Here is an 18,121-nt window from a genome sequence, read left to right on the forward strand (position 1 = left end):
ATAAACAACTCCCTCATAAGCAGACTGTACCAGTATATGGTTTTACTCGTACAGCTGCTATTACCTAGGCTACCACTATATCACTGTATCACATAACAAGAACAATAAAATATGCACGAAGAAGAAGAATATAAACATTACTCCATTTGATAATTACCAGAAGACTTGAACCCAATTTACTTGAGCATTTGTGTTTATGACAAGATTCGACCTATAAATTTGAATTTTTCTAAAACCGATGAAAATGTTACTTTTTACTTTCACAGAACTAGAACATGAAAATCTTCGATCAAGCTGCTGACAACGTGTCTTGTCCAACCAACCACACAAACAAATACAATCCCCTTCATTTTAGTTTCATCTGGCTCCACACTGATCACGTCCCTATGCGAGAGTTGCTCTATGCAAAAGCCCTGCTCAAAATTTCTCCTCGAATAAAACTAGTACTGTAGTACATCATGGTGTATTGTAGCTAGGGCTGGCCCTGAGGGTAGCCGAGGTAGGCGGTCGCCTAGGGCCCCCAAGTTCGGGGGAGGGGGGGCAATTTTTTTTATACATCCTGTATATAAAATATAAATAAAGAAAACGTAAGAACATCACAGTTATTTCATTGGTGCAGTGGAAACGGTTCCACTCCGTTTTCATTGGGGTGGGAAGTTCAAAACACCTTGTAGACAATAGTTTTTGCTTTTTTCAAATCTATGAAATTAAAGATAAATTGCTCTTTAAAATTTTTAAAATTACAAGAATAAAAAAGAGTTAAAATAATTCAACAAATATTAATTTTGAATGAATTTAAAATTTTCAACTTGAGAAAAAAAATAACAAAACCTCTGGGTGGTTTTTGTTTAAATTCTTATTTATTTTAAAAAATATTTTAAAAAATATTTTAAATTTAAATTGTATAAATAGAAAAAACTTGAGTTTCTTAAATAAAAAATATACAAAGGCCAATTGTCACATAGAGGCTAGTGAAATTAATGGCCTCAATCTGTCCAAATGCATTTTTTTTTCTTTTGCTTTTGAAAATAACCTAAAAAATTAACAAAAACCAAAATAATCATAACTTTGTAATCATTTTTCTTTCAACTTCCCAGTCTTTCTATCACTTGGTCCTGAAGATTGTAATTTGAGGTAACCATAACTTTGAATTAAATTTTTTTTTCAATAATTTATTGTTAAACTAGGTTATTCTAAAATTTGATTCGCTAGTGTGTGTTGATTTTAGAAAGAACACAAGAGAACCACTTGGCATTGTCGAATTATTATATTTGTCAATCAAGTTTTATTGTTTTTTACTCTCTTGATCATCAAGTTGTATTGCTCTTCACTCTCAATCTGGTTTGGTATTGCTGCGCTTTGAAAAAAAAAAAAACCTTTTCTGTTGTGCTATGAAAATAAGTTCATTTTTGCTGCTTCACTTTTTCAGCTTATTTTCACCCAAAACTATGAAAATAAGTTGTTTTAAGTGTTTACCAAACACTTTTTTGAACTCAGTTTTTTTTTTCACTACAACAAAACATTATATTTACCACAACAATTTTATCACGAGTTTTAGGGGCTCATGGTAGAAAGGAATCGATTATCACGGTCAAAGTCGGCCCATGGTAGATATGATTAATTCACCACGGTCATATTAGCGCCCATTGTTGAAATTAAAAATCACCACGTGTAGTGCTTGTGGTCATTAACTAAAACCACCACACCGCCTTTCTAAATTTCACCACATATCTTGACCGTGGTTGATATTTTTAATGATTTTTTATTTCGTTTTTTTTTGTTAGCGCCTTGATAATATTTGGGGATATCTACAACCAACTAAAAATAGAAGACAAGAGTTAGCAAGGGTATTACTGTAAACAAATATAAAACAACGACTATCAAAATCAGAATAAAAATCGAACGTGAAGAACCCACTGTAGAGGAAAAGAAACTACTCGTACTCCACGTTCTGCTGTAAAACTACCAACCACCCTCATCTTATATAATTGAAAAATTAGTGCATGGTTTTTCATTCCACACCATGGATACAAGTGAATCACAATAAAATCTAAAAGGATGGTGAAGACGAGGCAGAGTCTTGCATGGGTCTTTTGTCACCATTTTCAGAGGTATATTAGGAGTGGTTTGGGAGTGAGGTGCTTAAAAAAAAAGCACCCATGAAAAAAAGTTGTGAGGGTTTTAGGTGTTTGGTAAACTAAAAAAAATGGCTTATTTTGGAAGCTGCTGTGAGAATAAGCTGAAATCAAAGGAAAAAGCTGAAGCAGCTATTTGCAGCTTTGGAAAACTGGCTTTTTTTCAAAGCACACGGAGCTATAGTGCTCCTTTAATGAAAAGACCCACTATCAGACTGCTTTTTTTTCCAAAAGCACTTTTACAAAAAAGTTTACCAAACACTCTGCTGATTTATTTCACAGCCGCTTATTCTCACAGCAGTTTTTTTTCAAAGCACAGCAATACCAAACCAGCCTTTACTCTCTTTCTTTTCTCCTTCTCACACTTACACTTTCTGATATATTTTCCTCCTATTAAAATTGGTGCCTTTTTCACCTTTCATTGAATACTTTATGATGAAGTTACATTGGTCATTTCTTAATTGCTTCAATTAAACTGGTATTAGTTATTTTGTGCTCGTGGGGTTTGTGCTAGGGGAGGTTGGCCGAGGCAGAGCAAGTTGGGTTGTATCGTGTGACTGTGAGGGATGGAGAGGTTGGCCATGAGACGAGGGTTTTATAGTGTGAAAAAGGCACGAGAGAGAGAGAGAGAGAGAGAGAGAGAGAGAGAGAGAGAGAGAGAGAGAAAGAGTCAATGATTGTTTAGGATAAATTAATCTATAAATTAAAGAGTTAATGACTGGAACATTTGAAGGGACCTTGAATATCTGTACTTTTGGCTCATCATTCTATTTTTTCCAATTTCTTTCTCGCCTAATGAGTAGCCTATTTGATTGTATTAACTCTTATGAGTAGCCTATTTGATTGTATTAGCTCTTACTTTGACATTTTTTATTTGTCATTGCTGATAATTTATATAACATGGTTTATCTTCCTAACATTGTCTCAAGGTCCTTTGTTTGAAGGTGTTCAAAGAAATGTGAAGTCTTCAAAGTGACAATGTCCTTGTTTGTTGGAGGTCTTTGGATAGTTTGGTATTTCTTTGTATATTTCATCGTTTTTTTTGTTAGCTTTAGTTTAGTGTACAACTGTAATGTTTGAATCTATGATTTTTTTATTGTTATTTTGTAGTAAATGTGTAATTTTGTTTCTAAATATTATATAATACATTTATTAAACAATATTTTATTATTGTTATTTTTTTTTGGATTTTTTTTTTATAATGGCCATTAGCCGTGACCAATTTGTAATCCACAACGGTTATAGTGCATGTGGTGTTAGATCATAATCTATAACGGGCACAATCTGTGGTAATATTACAATTGACAACGGGCATGACCCGTGGTAGAATCTATGACTTTCTATCACATCCATATTACTAACGGGCACAATGTCCGTGGTGGATTGCAATCTACCACAGACATCGACCGTGATAGATGAGCTTTTTTCTACTAGTGTTTATACCCACTTTTTATAAAACACCTCAGTACCAAAACAGTACTTGGACTCTTGATTGCAAACACTTAGTGCATTTGTGTCTAAATATATGTGACATGTAATATTAAGTAATGTTAGTATATCTTTTTTATTTTGATATTAATTTTTAATAATATTCGATGAAGAAATAGATTTTTTATGTAATTAATGAATTCTTTTTACTACATACCAATATGCAAAGAGTCGGAGGTACGAGAACTTTAGGGCTTCACTTTGAAGACTTGTCTAGGGCCCCTAAATTCTCAAAGTCGGCCCTGATTGTAGCCTTGGACTCACAAGATCTTGACTCTTGAGGGTTTATTGTTTGGGAAAAAGGCTCCCCATGTGAGATGTATACCTTAAAAATAAGGGCATGAATATATAATAGGGTATGGTGAATAAAGAAAACCCTTTTCAAACAAAGCAAATGGAACTAACTCAGACCACACACAGGGCAGAGAGAGGCAGGAAGATCCCCTCGTGCGGCTCATCCGCTGACCCTGCAACTCTATTTGTTCTTCTAAATAGCCCGTTCACTTTGGATCTTTGACCCTTGACCACCATCAACTGAGATTTTTCGCATTCTTTATACAATCACTTGCTGTTATTATTTTTATTTAAATTATAATATTTTTTTTTTTTTTTGGTTTTTTTGTTAATATACTTTAAAAATGAGACATATCAACTTAGTCGGTCACCTGTATTATAATACGTAACATAATACATCAACAGACAATTATTTTGGAAACATTTCTCGTTTAGGTTTTGAATGATAAAAGGATGAATAATTGGTTGGTCAGTCTGAGTGAACAGTCCCAAGTCACACTTAAGCTTTTGGACGCTGCAAATTTAAATTTGTTTAGGGTTTATATTTTGAAAGCCAGGCGTTTCCTTTGGATCCCTTGCACGTGACCTTCTTTGCTTACTATAATACCTTTCTGCTTTTCATGGCACGTGGGGTTGGCCATGGCCATCCTCTTCTGTCTTCTCTATTTCTTTGATTCTGTTTGTTCTGTGACTGTGATGAGCTTGCTTTTCTTCTTTTTGTTTTGGCAGTAACTGCTAGGGTTTTGCTAGTCGTGTCGTTTCATCAGGCATGCACGTGCATGGTAATATTCATTCATGGTAGACATTTGGGGTAAGCTGCATGAATGATTTTGTTTTCGGTTAAGAAAACATAATATGAACTTTGTGCTTGATTGGGTGGCTATTTTCATCGGAATTTATTTTCATTTGAGAATCATTACGTTTTTATGTTTAGTTTTTAATTTTTGTGTTTGATGTATGAAAAAATGGATACTTTGGATGCGGTCTCTAGTCTTTAACACTCTTTGATTAAAACCTTAATGATATTCAAAGTTTGATCAAAGTCCCTTGACTTTGTACACCTCATTATATTACTATTAATATTTATATTTTTATAGTTTTGACATTAATTGTTTGCTATTTTATGAGATTTCTAATCTTATAAATTTAAAATACCTCATTATAATAGTATTAGAAATGGTTACAATAAAAAAATTCAAACATTTTAATTGAATATAATGGATAAAAACTATGTCACAATAAGAAATAATAAATGGCAAAAGAATGTATCCATAGTGTGGTACATTTCACATATAATAAAGTGGTACATTAATAAAGAAGAATGGGTACATTATAAATAAATTAGTGTACAAATAAAAGATTGAAAAATTATGAGTACAAATGGAATTTTAAAAAATATGGGCGCAAAAGAAATTAATACATGGGTACAAATTAAAACTAAAAATAAAATACTACAAATTAAAAAAAAAAAAAGGTTGCAAATTAAAAGTGGGTACAAACTAAAAATAAAAATATATGATACAAAGTTTAGCCATAAAACATAAATATACCATATGAAATTTTTCTATCATTGATTAATTAGACAATGTCACGTGATGGCAAACACATTGGCACAAATACAAATAAAACTTTAAAAAATATGGGCACAAAAAGAAATTAATATATGGGTACAAATTAAAACTGAAAAGAAAATTAGTACAAATTAAAAAAGGTTTGCAAATTAAAAATATAAATATACTAATTGTAACATTTTTAATACTAAATGAATAATTTTAGGTAAAAATATTTTATTATTGAAATAATTAATAATGTTATTAATACCCAATGATCTTAATTAAAAATTGAAAAGAAATAAGATTTTAATCAATGGAATAGCAAAATGAGGGATGAGAACCTAATTTCTCCATGAAAAAAAGTGTACAAGAGAAAAGCAATAAAGAAGGGTGATGAGAGCTAAACCCTAACACCAAAGACATATTTAAGAGAAATTCTCATTTTTTTGTTAAACTAGCAAGTAATCATTGTCAAAAAATTATTTCATCTCAAACAACACTATTTATTCTAGCAAACTTTGAATATTTTATTATTAACAATTCAAACTCAACCCACTTATTTCTAAAATATTCTTCTCTCTCTTCCTTTTCTTCTTGCTCAAGGAATATTTTAATATTTAGCTAATGAACAGTTGTTCTATAAATTTAAAGAGTGACAGTCTGTTTTGTTATAGAAGAAACTTTTTTTTATAGTCTGTTGGATATGTGTTTTTTAAGATTTGGCTCCTTAAAACAGAGTTTTGGTTGTTTTACAGCATCTCCTGGAGATGCCCTGTGTAGTTTTTGTTTTCATACAAATTTTTTCTACATCTCACATCTATATCAATACCATTCCTTGATTCTCATATTCCGTATTTCTTTCATGTGTTTTCCTTGTATTCAAAATAAAAACTAGGAACTAAGATAAAATGGTTATTAAACAAACCTGTAAATTATTCTTTGAGATTAATCTTTAGAAAGTTTTCTCATCACATTAGTAGTGAATGGGAGCAGTAGATTAACACTTCATTTTACCATTCCGGAAGCTTCAAGCCTCCAAGATACCTTCAAATCCTTGCTTAAGAAAAGGGGAAAAGGAGAAAAGAGAAGGACAAACTGAACTGCCACAAAATAATTATTTTCTTGTTTTAAAAAGGTAAAAGAATAAATAACATGCATTTGAGCCTAGGTGAAAATAGGGTAGGGCTTTGGACTAGACTCCAAAATTATAATATTGGAAAATCTTTTGACAACATGTTTATAGGTTTGGTTATGCCAAAACCTCTTATGCTACACACACACACACACACACACACACACACACACACACACACACGTCCCGCAGCTCCAGCGTCCAGCTCCAAGAGCAAAACTCTTCAGAGAAGATTAGTGGCAGATAAGAACTTTGCTCGAGATAATTGTCTGTGTATACATGAATGATTATCAACCGTTAATTTATATGATAAAAATCTATAATATGGTATGCTCTGATTAACAATCTTGGAACAACGTTAATCCGAACGTGAATCTGCAAGAAATGTAAATGACACAATATGTATTGTAGTTCACCCCAAGGTTTGGGCTACATCCACACTGATTGTATTTCTCTGAGAGTATTTGTGAGGGAGAGAGTGTGAGAGCTTTGTTCAAGATAGGAGAGGCTTCGGGTTTGTGAGGGTAAGGAGACCCTTTTATAGAATAAGGGTTCCTCCCCTAATTACATATTTGCCTCTTCCTTTATTACATAATTATATTTAAGTCCCCCGAGTATTTATACGAGGTCTAAATACGGAGGCCCTAAGTATGGTATAAACAGTAGTCCTCCAAGTCTTCAGAAAAGATAGTCTTGACTGGAGACTTAAAATTCAGTCCGTGTGTGGGCCGAAGTAACTAGATGTTGTCTTGAACTGATGCTCGATATGAGGCAGTGCTCAATCTGAAATGATGCTCAACTAGAAGTAGCACACGCTGCGAGGCTGCTCGGCTCGTGGCTTATGTTGCCTTGGTTGGCTTGGCTTTGTGGCGTTGAAGGTGAGGGAGTCACTTTTATAGAATAAGGGCTCGCTCCTCAATACATAAGTGATGGGTTAGGAGTGATGCTCACGGCGAAGCAGTTGCTCAGTTGGCGGCGATGCTCTCTAATGAAAGTGAGGGAGTCCCTTTTATAAAATAAGGGCTCGTTCCTCAATACATAAACGATGGACTAGAGTTGATGCTCTCTAATGATGGTGAGGGAGTCCATTTTATATAATAAGGGCTCGCTCCTCAATACATAAGTGATGGGTGCTTTCTAATGAAAGTGAGGGAATCCTTTTATAGAATAAGGGATCGCTCCTCAGTACATAAATAATGGGCTAAGTCGCCTAAGTATTTTTCATAAGACCCAGTTGAGGCGTAATATATGGTACATAATGTAGTCCCCCAAGTCTTCGGTCAATAGAGTATGTTGGCTGGAGACTTCAAATTAAATCCATGTATGGACCGAAGTGACGGTTGTTCGGAGGCGGTATTTGTATACCTTGCACTGAAGCTTTGTAGGTGAAACTTTGCAAGTGAAGCTTTGAAGCTAGAGCTCTGTAAATGAAGCTTTCGAAGCTGGAGCTTTTGTAAATAAAGCTTTTGAAGCTAGAGCTTTATAAATGAAGATGTTGACCCTAAAAACTACCAAGCCTACGTGGCACAGGCCGAGTAATTAGTAAGCTAACTACGTCTTTCGATTGTGTGCAGGGCGTGCCAACTCGTCGGCCGAGCTCGGCCGATGAGTAAAATTTGTTGATGTTGCGTTGGGTGCGTTGCTGACTTCTGAATCTCGCGACTGCGGCCGAGGAAGGAACACTCTCGGCCTTCGGGTTCTAGAGCCTGAAGACAAGGCTGCTAATTCTGTGAAGTTCAATATCAAATTCAGCTTTCAATGTGCCGAATGTAATAACTTGTAACACCTCACTTCGCCGAGAAGGCTAATGAGATGACCTCGACCAATAAGGATTCAGAAATTCTTCTCGACCGAGACTTGGATAGATAACCAACCGTCCTCGCCGCAGTGCTGTTGATTCCAACAGAAGATGCTGCGAGATCGGCTGATTCTACGACGACAGAGCTATCTATGCCGATTGAAGATATCACCGGTTGCTTTCACAATGCTGTTGATGCCAACGGAAGATGTGTCAGCGAAAAGAGAAAATAAAAAATCTCAAAGTTGTTGGGAGAGTTTGCGCAGGGCAATTGTGTGTTGAATTGGAGGTCTCTTTTTAGTTGTCTGCCGCTTGGTATTTATAGAAATGTGAGTGCCTAAGTCGCAGAAACCAATCCTAATTACACCGTGAATCTGAGTCTTTATCTGTTGCTAACCCTACACCTTATCACATCATTCAAAACCCGCTGTAATCTTGAAAACCTAACCTTCCACCAAATTCGGCTTTCAAAGATTTATCTGACGCAATCTTGCTTTGGCTAGATTATTGGCAACATTCAATGCACATTGTTGTTTTGACCATGTAGGAAAACAAAAGAATATTATTTTATTCTTTACCATCTCTTATCTTTCACATGCCCCAAGAGACCATATCCATTTCAAATTATATCTCATTTCAGACGGCACTTATCACTTTTCGATGGTAATTATCACTAACTTTTTGCTTGGTCAAGTTCCAACTTGATCCATTCTCATCCATGCAGAACATGCTAATCCTTTTACATATCTTTGTGCTGATCACTCCACGCATACACAAATTGCATGGAAAGTCCCTCACCCACACGCATATGCATAACGCATGGAAGAAAATCTGTAACACTCAACGGCTTCGATCACTCGAGCTGATTGTGTAATTTTAGGCCCAAACAGAAGCTTTTAAAGCTGATTAACATAAGTGATGCTCATGAATGTTTATGTTGATTGACATGAGTGATACTCATGGATGTTGTCATGAGTGATGCTCATGAATGTTAACATGAGTGATGCTCATAAATGTTGACATGAATGATGGTCATGAATGTTTATGTATGATTGTCATGAGTGATGCTCATGAATGTTTATGTATGAATGACATGAGTAATGCTCATGTATAATTTGGAGTACTGAGCGTTCTTTTGATCACCTGGTTAGTGGCATGAAGGAGAGTACGGGTTGTACCTTTCATCACCTGGTTGGTGGGATGAATGGCTAGTTGCTAAATGATATTAGAGTACCGGTTGTACATTTCATCACCTGGTTGGTGGTAATAGTAGCGGGTTGCCGAATAATTGTGGAGTACTGAGCATACTTTTGATCACCTGGTTGGTGGTAATAGCGGCGGGTTGCCGAATAATTGTGGAGTACTGGGCGTACTTTTGATGACCTGGTTGGTGATATTTTGGGCTTATGGGCCTTCGCCCTCTATACAACATTCCAACCCATTTATTTTGGGCTTTGCCGTTTTTTTTTTAATTACCCTCTGATGGGGTATACATATTACCCTCTGATGGGGTTTATACAGATGTCTTCGAAAGATAAAAATGAATTACATCATTCTGGTGGGGTGTTTATTCCTTGCTTTTGCTTTCTCTTTTGCTTTCTGCTTTTGCTTTCTCTTTTCCCTTTTGGCAGATGGCAGACAACGCTTCCGTATTGGTTGAGGAAGTGCGCATACAATTATCAGCTATCACAGCTGGGTTTCTTGGGTCATCCTCGGGAATATTTCTTTCAACCTTACCGACAAGATCTGCATTGACATAAGCATATTTGGTATATATGCCTCCTCCTTTTTTCTTTAGCAAGCTATTTGAACATAAGCTAGTGTACTCCAGCTGTAAAACCCTATCAAAGCCCTTTTCTTTCTTTCCATTTTACCTTTATTCCACTTTTGCTTTCTCTTAAAAAAAAAAAAAATGATTTCACATGGCCCTGTAAAGAAGATGCAGGGACCCGGCTTTGGCCTCTCCCACTCAATCTGGAAATCGAGAAGGTTGCGGCGGGTGAGCTTCTCCTCCTCCGGTGCCATACGCATCACCTGACTCCTCCAATGCCGGCGAGGATTAAACCACAGGGCGGAGGAAGGAGACGGCGACGGAGGAGGCCATGGATGCTCTTACAGTTGCTCCATATTCCATGAGTAAAGAGACAAAGTAGATCGATGTATACAGCATATCCCGTTCCTTGAAGTTCGAGCACATTGGAGACAGCTAAAAGGAGATGGGACTTTGAAGAAGATTACGAAGCCGCGTGGAAAACACCCTGGCAGTGGAAAGTGGGCCGAAGTAAGCCCACCAAAATCTGGGTTGTTTCTGTGTTCTCAAAGAGGGTTTTCAATGGAGGTAGAGCGGAAGCAAGCCCAAGTGATCGAGCACTTCATGAAGCAAGCCTCTAGTCTCCAGGGGTCCTCTCTCGTCAACCTTATAGTTCAACTCACCTCTCATTCTTTTTTCTTCGCTTTCTCCAAGATTTTGGCTGTCCCCAATGTGCTCGAGCTTCAAGGAACGGGATATGCTGTATAAATCGATATACTTCGTCTCTTTACTCATGGAACATGGAACGACTGTAAGAGCATCCATGGCCTCCTCCATCATCGTCTCCTTCCTCCGCCCTATGGTTCGATCCTCGCCGGCATCGGAGGAGTCAGGTGATACGTATGGCACCGGAGGAGGAGAAGCTCACCCGCCGCAACCCTCTCGATTTCCCGATTGAGTGGGAGAGGCCAAAACCGGGTCTCTGCATCTTCTTTACAGGGCCATGTGAAATCATATTTTTTTTTTGAAGAGAAAGCAAAAGTGGAATAAAGGTAAAATGGAAAGAAAGAAAAACGCTTTGATGGGGTTTTACAGCTGGAGTACACTAGCTTATGTTCAAACATCTTGTTAAAGAAAAAATGAAGAGGCATATATACCAAATTTGCTTATGTCGGTGCAGATCTTGTCGGCAAGGTTGAAAGAAATATTCCCGATGATGACCCAAGAAACCCAGCTGTGATAGCTGATAATTGTCTGCGCACTTCCTCAACCAATATGGAAGCGTTGTCTGCCATCTGCCAAAAAGGAAAAGAGAAAGCAAAAGCAGAAAGCAAAAGAGAAAGCAAAAGCAAGGAATAAACACCCCACCAGAATGATGTAATTCATTTTTATCTTTCAGAGACATCTGTATAAACCCCATCAGAGGGTAATTAAAAAAAAACGTCAAAGCCCAAAATAAATGGGTTGGAATGTTGTATAGAGGGCGAAGGCCCATAAGCCCAAAATAGCACCAACCAGGTCATCAAAAGTACGCCCAGTACTCCACAATTATTCAGCAACCCGCCGTTATTACCACCAACCAGGTGATCAAAAGTACGCCTAGTATTCCACAATTATTCGGCAACCTGCCACTATTACCACCAACCAGGTGATGAAATGTACAACCGGTACTCTAATATCATTTGGCAACTAGTCATTCATGCCACCAACCAGGTGATGAAAGGTACAACCCGTACTCTCCTTCATGCCACCAACCAGGTGATCAAAAGTACGCCCAGTACTCCAAATTATACATGAGCATTACTCATGTCATTCATACATAAACATTCATGAGCATCACTCATGACAATCATACATAAACATTCATGACCATCATTCATTTCAACATTCATGAGCATTACTCATGTTAACATTCATGAGCATCACTCATGACAACATCCATGAACATCACTCATGTCAATCAACATAAACATTCATGAGCATCACTCATGTCAATCAGCTTCAAAAGCTTCATTTACAGAGCTCTAGCTTCAAAAGCTTTATTTACAAAAGCTCCAGCTTCGAAAGCTTCATTTACAGAGCTTTAGCTTCAAAGCTTCACTTGCAAAGCTTCACTTGCAAAGCTTCACCTACAAAGCTTCAGTGCAAGGTATACAAATACCGCCTTCGAACAACCGCCACTTCGGCCCATACATGGATTCAATTTGAAGTCTCCAGCCAACAGACTCTATTGACCGAAGACTTGGGGGACTACATTATGTAGCATATATTGGGCCTCAACTGGGCCTCATGAAAAATATTTGGGCGACTTAGTCCATTATTTATGTACTGAGGAGCGAGCCCTTATTATATAAAAGGGACTCCCTCACTTTCATTAGAAAGCACCCATCACTTATGTATTGAGGAGCGAACCATTATCATATAAAATGGACTCCCTCACCATCATTAGAGAGCATCAACTCTAGCCCATCGTTTATGTATTGAGGAGCGAGCCCTTATTTTATAAAAGGGACTCCCTCACTTTCATTAGAGAGCATCACCGCCAGCTGAGCAACCGCTTCGCCGCGAGCATCACTCCTAACCCATCACTTATGTATTGAGGAGCGATCCCTTATTCTATAAAAGGGACTTCCTCACCTTCAACACCACAAAGCCGAGCCAACCAAGGCAACATAAGCCACGAGCCAAGCAGCCTCGCAGCGTGTGCTACTTCTAGTTGAGCATCATTTCAGATTGTGCACTGCCTTATATCGAGCATCAGTTCAAGACAACATCTAGTTACTTCGGCCCACACATGGACTGAATTTCAAGTCTCCAGCCAAAAGACTCTCTTAACTGAAAACTTGGGGATTACTGTTTATACCATACTTAGGGCCTCCGTATTTAGACCTCGTATAAATACTCGGGGGACTCAAATATAATTATGTAATAAAGGAAGGAGTAAATATGTAATTAAAGGAGGAGCCCTTATTCTATAAAAGGGTCTCCTCACCCTCACAAACCCGAAACCTCTCCTATCTAGAGCAAAGCTCTCACACTCTCTCCCTCACAAATACTCTCAGAGAAATACAATTAGTGTGGACGTAACCCAAACCTTGGGGTGAATCATGATACATCTTGTATCATTTACATTTCTTGCAGATTCACGGTCGGATTTATGTTGTTCCAAAACCTTCGATTTTGTGCATCAAAAAACAATATTACGACGTGGAATTTCGAAACTGAAAGGTAGGCATGAACGGTATAAAGGGAAAAAATGATACAAGATTTGTACCAAACCCAAGATGACTCTTGGTTGGAGCTGAGAGGCACAAGAAGCAAGGTCTTCCTCAAAAATAGGACACCGGGGAGCCTCTAATTAATTAGGTCGGTAGTTTTCCTGACTAGTGCTCAATGAGTTGTGCTTGTCTGTCAGTTTGCAAAAAAAGAGCACACATTATTATTGAAGCAAGCTGCAGGACTTGCGATTAGTGGAGCTGTTGATTGATTGTTGACATGTTTCGTTCCCTAAAAACCGGGTTTTTTTTCTCGTACATGTCTTGCTTGGACTCTGTTATCAGCATATTAGGCATGCTGCCATACAATTGTATTGACCAGATGCAAAGGATATGCCACTAAAAGACTGTTCTAAACCACACTAAAATTTAATTTGGGAGATGCTATCAACTTTCTTAGTTAGATTGTTTTATTTATTTTGTTTGTTTTTTAGGGAACTGTTATTAGTATTTCAAAAATATCATTCTTCACTCCTCATAAATGTATTTTTCTTTCTAATTATAAAGAGTTTGGAGTGCCAAAAGAGATTTTTGGAGTGCTAAAAGAGATTTTTGGAGTGCTAATAACAATTTTCTTTTTTCAATATTACATTGTGCATTATGATTTGAATCGTTTACTTTCTAGTTTACCTTTGCTGATTCCTTTAAATTGTTTCTTATTAAAATTCTTTTTTTTTTCTTCTTTTAAGTCACAAAATCAATCTTTTCTAAATTTTATTTTAAATAATTAATTAAAATTTGATTTTAACATAACTTATTTGAAATAATTCCAATAAAACGACATTATTAGAGTCAACTATACTACAATAATTTTGTTTCTTTTGCGAGATAAATGACTGATTCTCATGCAACATTATAAAGAAAGTTGAGAAGGTTGTTAACAATCCTCTAATTCCTTTACGAATTACCTTTTTCTGTTTGGAGGTGGATTGTCTGCCTTCCCATTTCCATACTCTTCTCATCCCTTCTTGTTTGTGTGGTCACGGTTAAGTCACGTCAACATTTTATATTGATTTTTTTTAATAAAAATAATAAAACAAAAGGTAATAGAAATATAAAATGTTGACGTAGTTTAACCGTGACTACATAAAATAGGAAGAGATGAAAAAACTATGGAAATGAGAAGTCATACAATCCACCTCCTTTCTGTTTAATTCCTCATAGGTTGTACCAAGTTACCGATTCAACCAATTTTACCACTTGAGTCACATGAGTCACAGTTGAGGTACCAAAAGCCAATGAGTAGACAGCTGCACGTACTTTGACATGCTATTATTTCCAAACCCAAATTCTAATCTTTCAAATTTTATTTATTTTTTCTCCTTTCTCCCTCAGCAATTTACTAGGGCCTTGGAAGATGAATAAGAAAAGCACCTCGACCTACATTATACACGTAGACACTTACGAGAGAGATAATAGTATGTTGGAAGTATACTAGCCAACACAAATACAATCACTTTTATATCATTATAACATATCAAGAAATTAAACGCATTATAATCAAATAATGCTCGATTAATTTTAAATATGAACACACTATCATTCTTATATATAGCTAAGTCCCTCCCCAACACAAATACTGAGACATGATATCTTAAATTGGTTACATGGGTAGCAAAATGAAACATTCAGATGATTAGACTAAGTTACAACTGTAAAAATCATTCCTTTTGTAGGCCTAATTACTTATCTTTTCAAGTGATGTGAGTTACAGAAATGACATCAAAAAGCAACAGGCAAGAAAGGGATGCCTAATTTCTGCTCTGCTGCTCTTCCTCCACTTGTTTTTTATTTTATAAAAAGAGAACAGAAAAAAGAAGACAAACTTATTAGCCGACTTTTTGGCATATGATGAATTTTCAATTTTGAAAATTCCAGAGCTAAAGTTTATTTTGAATGACAGCAACAAAGTGGAACGCAAAGAATGGACTGATGGAAATATATTATCAGGGGTGGCTGTTAACTATCTGTAATTTTTAGGTTTTGTTTTTACAAGAAGTGGCTAGTTTCTACAGATTCTATCTCGAGTAGTGTTATTTACACATTTATTTTTTATCTCTCACATACTTTTGTTAATTTTTTATCATTGATCTTTTTCAATTCATCCGATCAAACGGTTTAGAAATTAAGAGAAATATATGAAAAATAAAAATAAGTGCAAATAGCACGTAATACTCTTTCACCAATTCTAAGTGATGGGAATCAATGAAGGAAACAGGTAAAAAAAATTGGCTGAGCAGCTCCTTCAAGAAGGTGGCTTGGTTAGTTTAGCATTAGAGCTCTTCAGCCAAGGAGATGAGCAAGCATTTGTTTATAGGGTTTTTAGAGAATGGGAGACACGGAAACAGCGCCCACGTTCTCCTCATACCTTACTTCCTCTCTCTCTCTCTCTCTCTCTCTCTCTCCATTGTGAAATATTTCTTTAAAAAGCACTTATGTTCAAAAGTACTTCTAATAAAAATCAAAAGAAAATTAATAAAAATGGTTTAAAAACTTTGAATTTTAATTAAAATGACAAAAATGTGTTATAAGTGAATAATACCATGAGTGACTTTTTAGAGTAAAAATGTCATTTTTGTTAAAAATAAACAGCACCAGAAGTGTTTCGTTAAAACTTTCAAAAATCAATTGCTTCTATAAAAACATTTAAAGTGCTTTTCGTAAAAGCACGTAACATTTGTTTCTTATAGAAAATACTTCAAATACTTTCTTTTACGTCAATATTATCATACACATTTTTAGTGATCTAAAAACACTTTCAAACATCTCTCTCATGTTATAGGTCTCCCTATTGACAAAATGTTGTGTACCTCCCCAAGGAATAAATATATACCTCCTTCCTCTCTTGTGAAGCTCAATAAATACACTTATCTCCATCCCTTGTTCTCTCTCTCTCTCTCTCTCTCTCTCTCTCTCTCTCTCTCTCTCCTGTTTACACCACTGTCCTGGTAACAGCTCAAAGAAGGGCGCTCTCTTTCAAGTGTTTATGTGATCATGGTTTGTCTCTGCCCAACCTCTCTCTCTCTGTCTCTGTTGCATAGTTCTCATTGTATTTTGAGCATAATTGAGTTTAATTGTTTTGATAGGGAATTCAGAAGCCTGCATGGTTGGAAGCCCTCTACACTGAGAAGTTCTTCGCCGGCTGCTCATTCCACGAAACTGCGAAAAAGAACGAAAAAAACATCTGCTGTTTGGATTGTTGCATCAGCATATGCCCCCATTGTCTTCCCTCCCATCGATTCCACAGGCTCCTTCAAATTCGCCGCTATGTCTACCATGACGTTGTCCGATTGGAAGATCTTCAGAAGCTCATCGACTGCTCCAACGTTCAGGTTAGTGCCCAAAAAATGATCAGTCTAGCTTAATTGATTGACTTCTGCCATTTCAATTCAGTTGGTTTGACAATAGAAGTCTTTGTTTGTTGTTTTAGGCATATACAATCAATAGTGCCAAAGTAGTGTTCATCAAGAAAAGACCTCAAAATCGGCAATTCAAGGGTTCCGGAAACTACTGCACATCGTGTGACAGAAGTCTTCAAGAGCCTTATATCCATTGCTCTCTCGGGTGCAAGGTAACGAAAACTACGAATATATTTGAAAATTCGCTAAAATAATCATTTTTCCAATCCTAGTTACTGAAACAATCATTTTTCAATATGTCATCGTTATCTAATTGCTATGTCGTCGAACTTTGATCATATATTGTTGATATTTTAATTTTGATCGCCTTAACCATTGAGATTTTGATTTTTGATCTTTTTAACCAATTTCCCAACGTATTTACTTACTTTTTGGCCTTAATTTGTTCCGTGCATGCAGATAAATAACTAAAACCTTTGCATCTATATTTTATGCGACAACAAACAACTTATATAGTTGAATTTTACATGGTTTATGAAAATGACTTATATAGCTGAAAATTTTACCTGGTTTATGAATACTAATACGCTTTAATTAATTAATGAACATGTTGATTCTAATGATTAATCAGGTGGATTACGTGCTTAAATTCAAGAAAGACCTCTCTCCTTACTTGAAAACATGCAAGTCCCTTCAACTGAGTCCTGACTTCTTAGTTCCACTTTCCGATATGGGAGACGAGGAGATAACCAGTGATCAGACCAACCCTCATTCCACAATTGTGGACCTCGATGACCCGATGAGCTCGTCATCATCATCTGGGTCTGAGACCATGAGCATGACCATGCACATGGCGTACATGCATCATGATGTCGTCAGGAAAAAGAGAAGCGGGCTTAATTACGCGTCGTTATGTGGAAGATCGGCTCATAAAGTTTCCGACGAGGACATGGCCACAAGCATGATTAGTAGAAGAAAACGCATTCCTCATAGATCTCCTTTGTGTTAGTATAATCAACAAACTTTTTAATAAAGCTCAATATTACAATTTTCAGTTTAATTGACTGAATTGAACTCTTCAAATGCTTTGATTAATTAAATAATTACATTAGCTCTTTCTTTCTTTCTCGAATTTGAAGTTTAATTCTTGTTAATTAATCACTTGGTCGGGGTGTTTTGTCTTAAGGTGATCACGTGGTTCCCAATTCCAAGTTATTGTTCTGTACATTTTTATCACTCTTTTTTAAGTCATATTTTATACTAGACCAAAACAAGGTCATATTTCATTCATGATTTTACTAATCTCATCATTGATTCAATTACTCATGAATTTTGAT

At 36.3% G+C, this 18,121-nt stretch overlaps 1 protein-coding gene across 1 annotated transcript; it reads left to right on the top strand.

The window, feature by feature from the left end:
• The first annotated feature begins 16,258 nt into the window (after positions 1-16,258).
• LOC126602408 (protein RGF1 INDUCIBLE TRANSCRIPTION FACTOR 1) lies at positions 16,259-17,898 on the top strand. Its single transcript, XM_050269258.1, has 4 exons — positions 16,259-16,422; positions 16,512-16,757; positions 16,856-16,996; positions 17,416-17,898. Exons 1-4 carry the CDS (start codon positions 16,420-16,422, stop codon positions 17,791-17,793), a joined length of 768 nt encoding a protein of 255 aa, XP_050125215.1. The 5' UTR covers positions 16,259-16,419; the 3' UTR covers positions 17,794-17,898.
• Positions 17,899-18,121: the final 223 nt, after the last annotated feature.

This window comes from Malus sylvestris, chromosome 15 (genome assembly GCF_916048215.2).
Source record: "Malus sylvestris chromosome 15, drMalSylv7.2, whole genome shotgun sequence".
Lineage (NCBI taxonomy): Eukaryota > Viridiplantae > Streptophyta > Magnoliopsida > Rosales > Rosaceae > Malus > Malus sylvestris.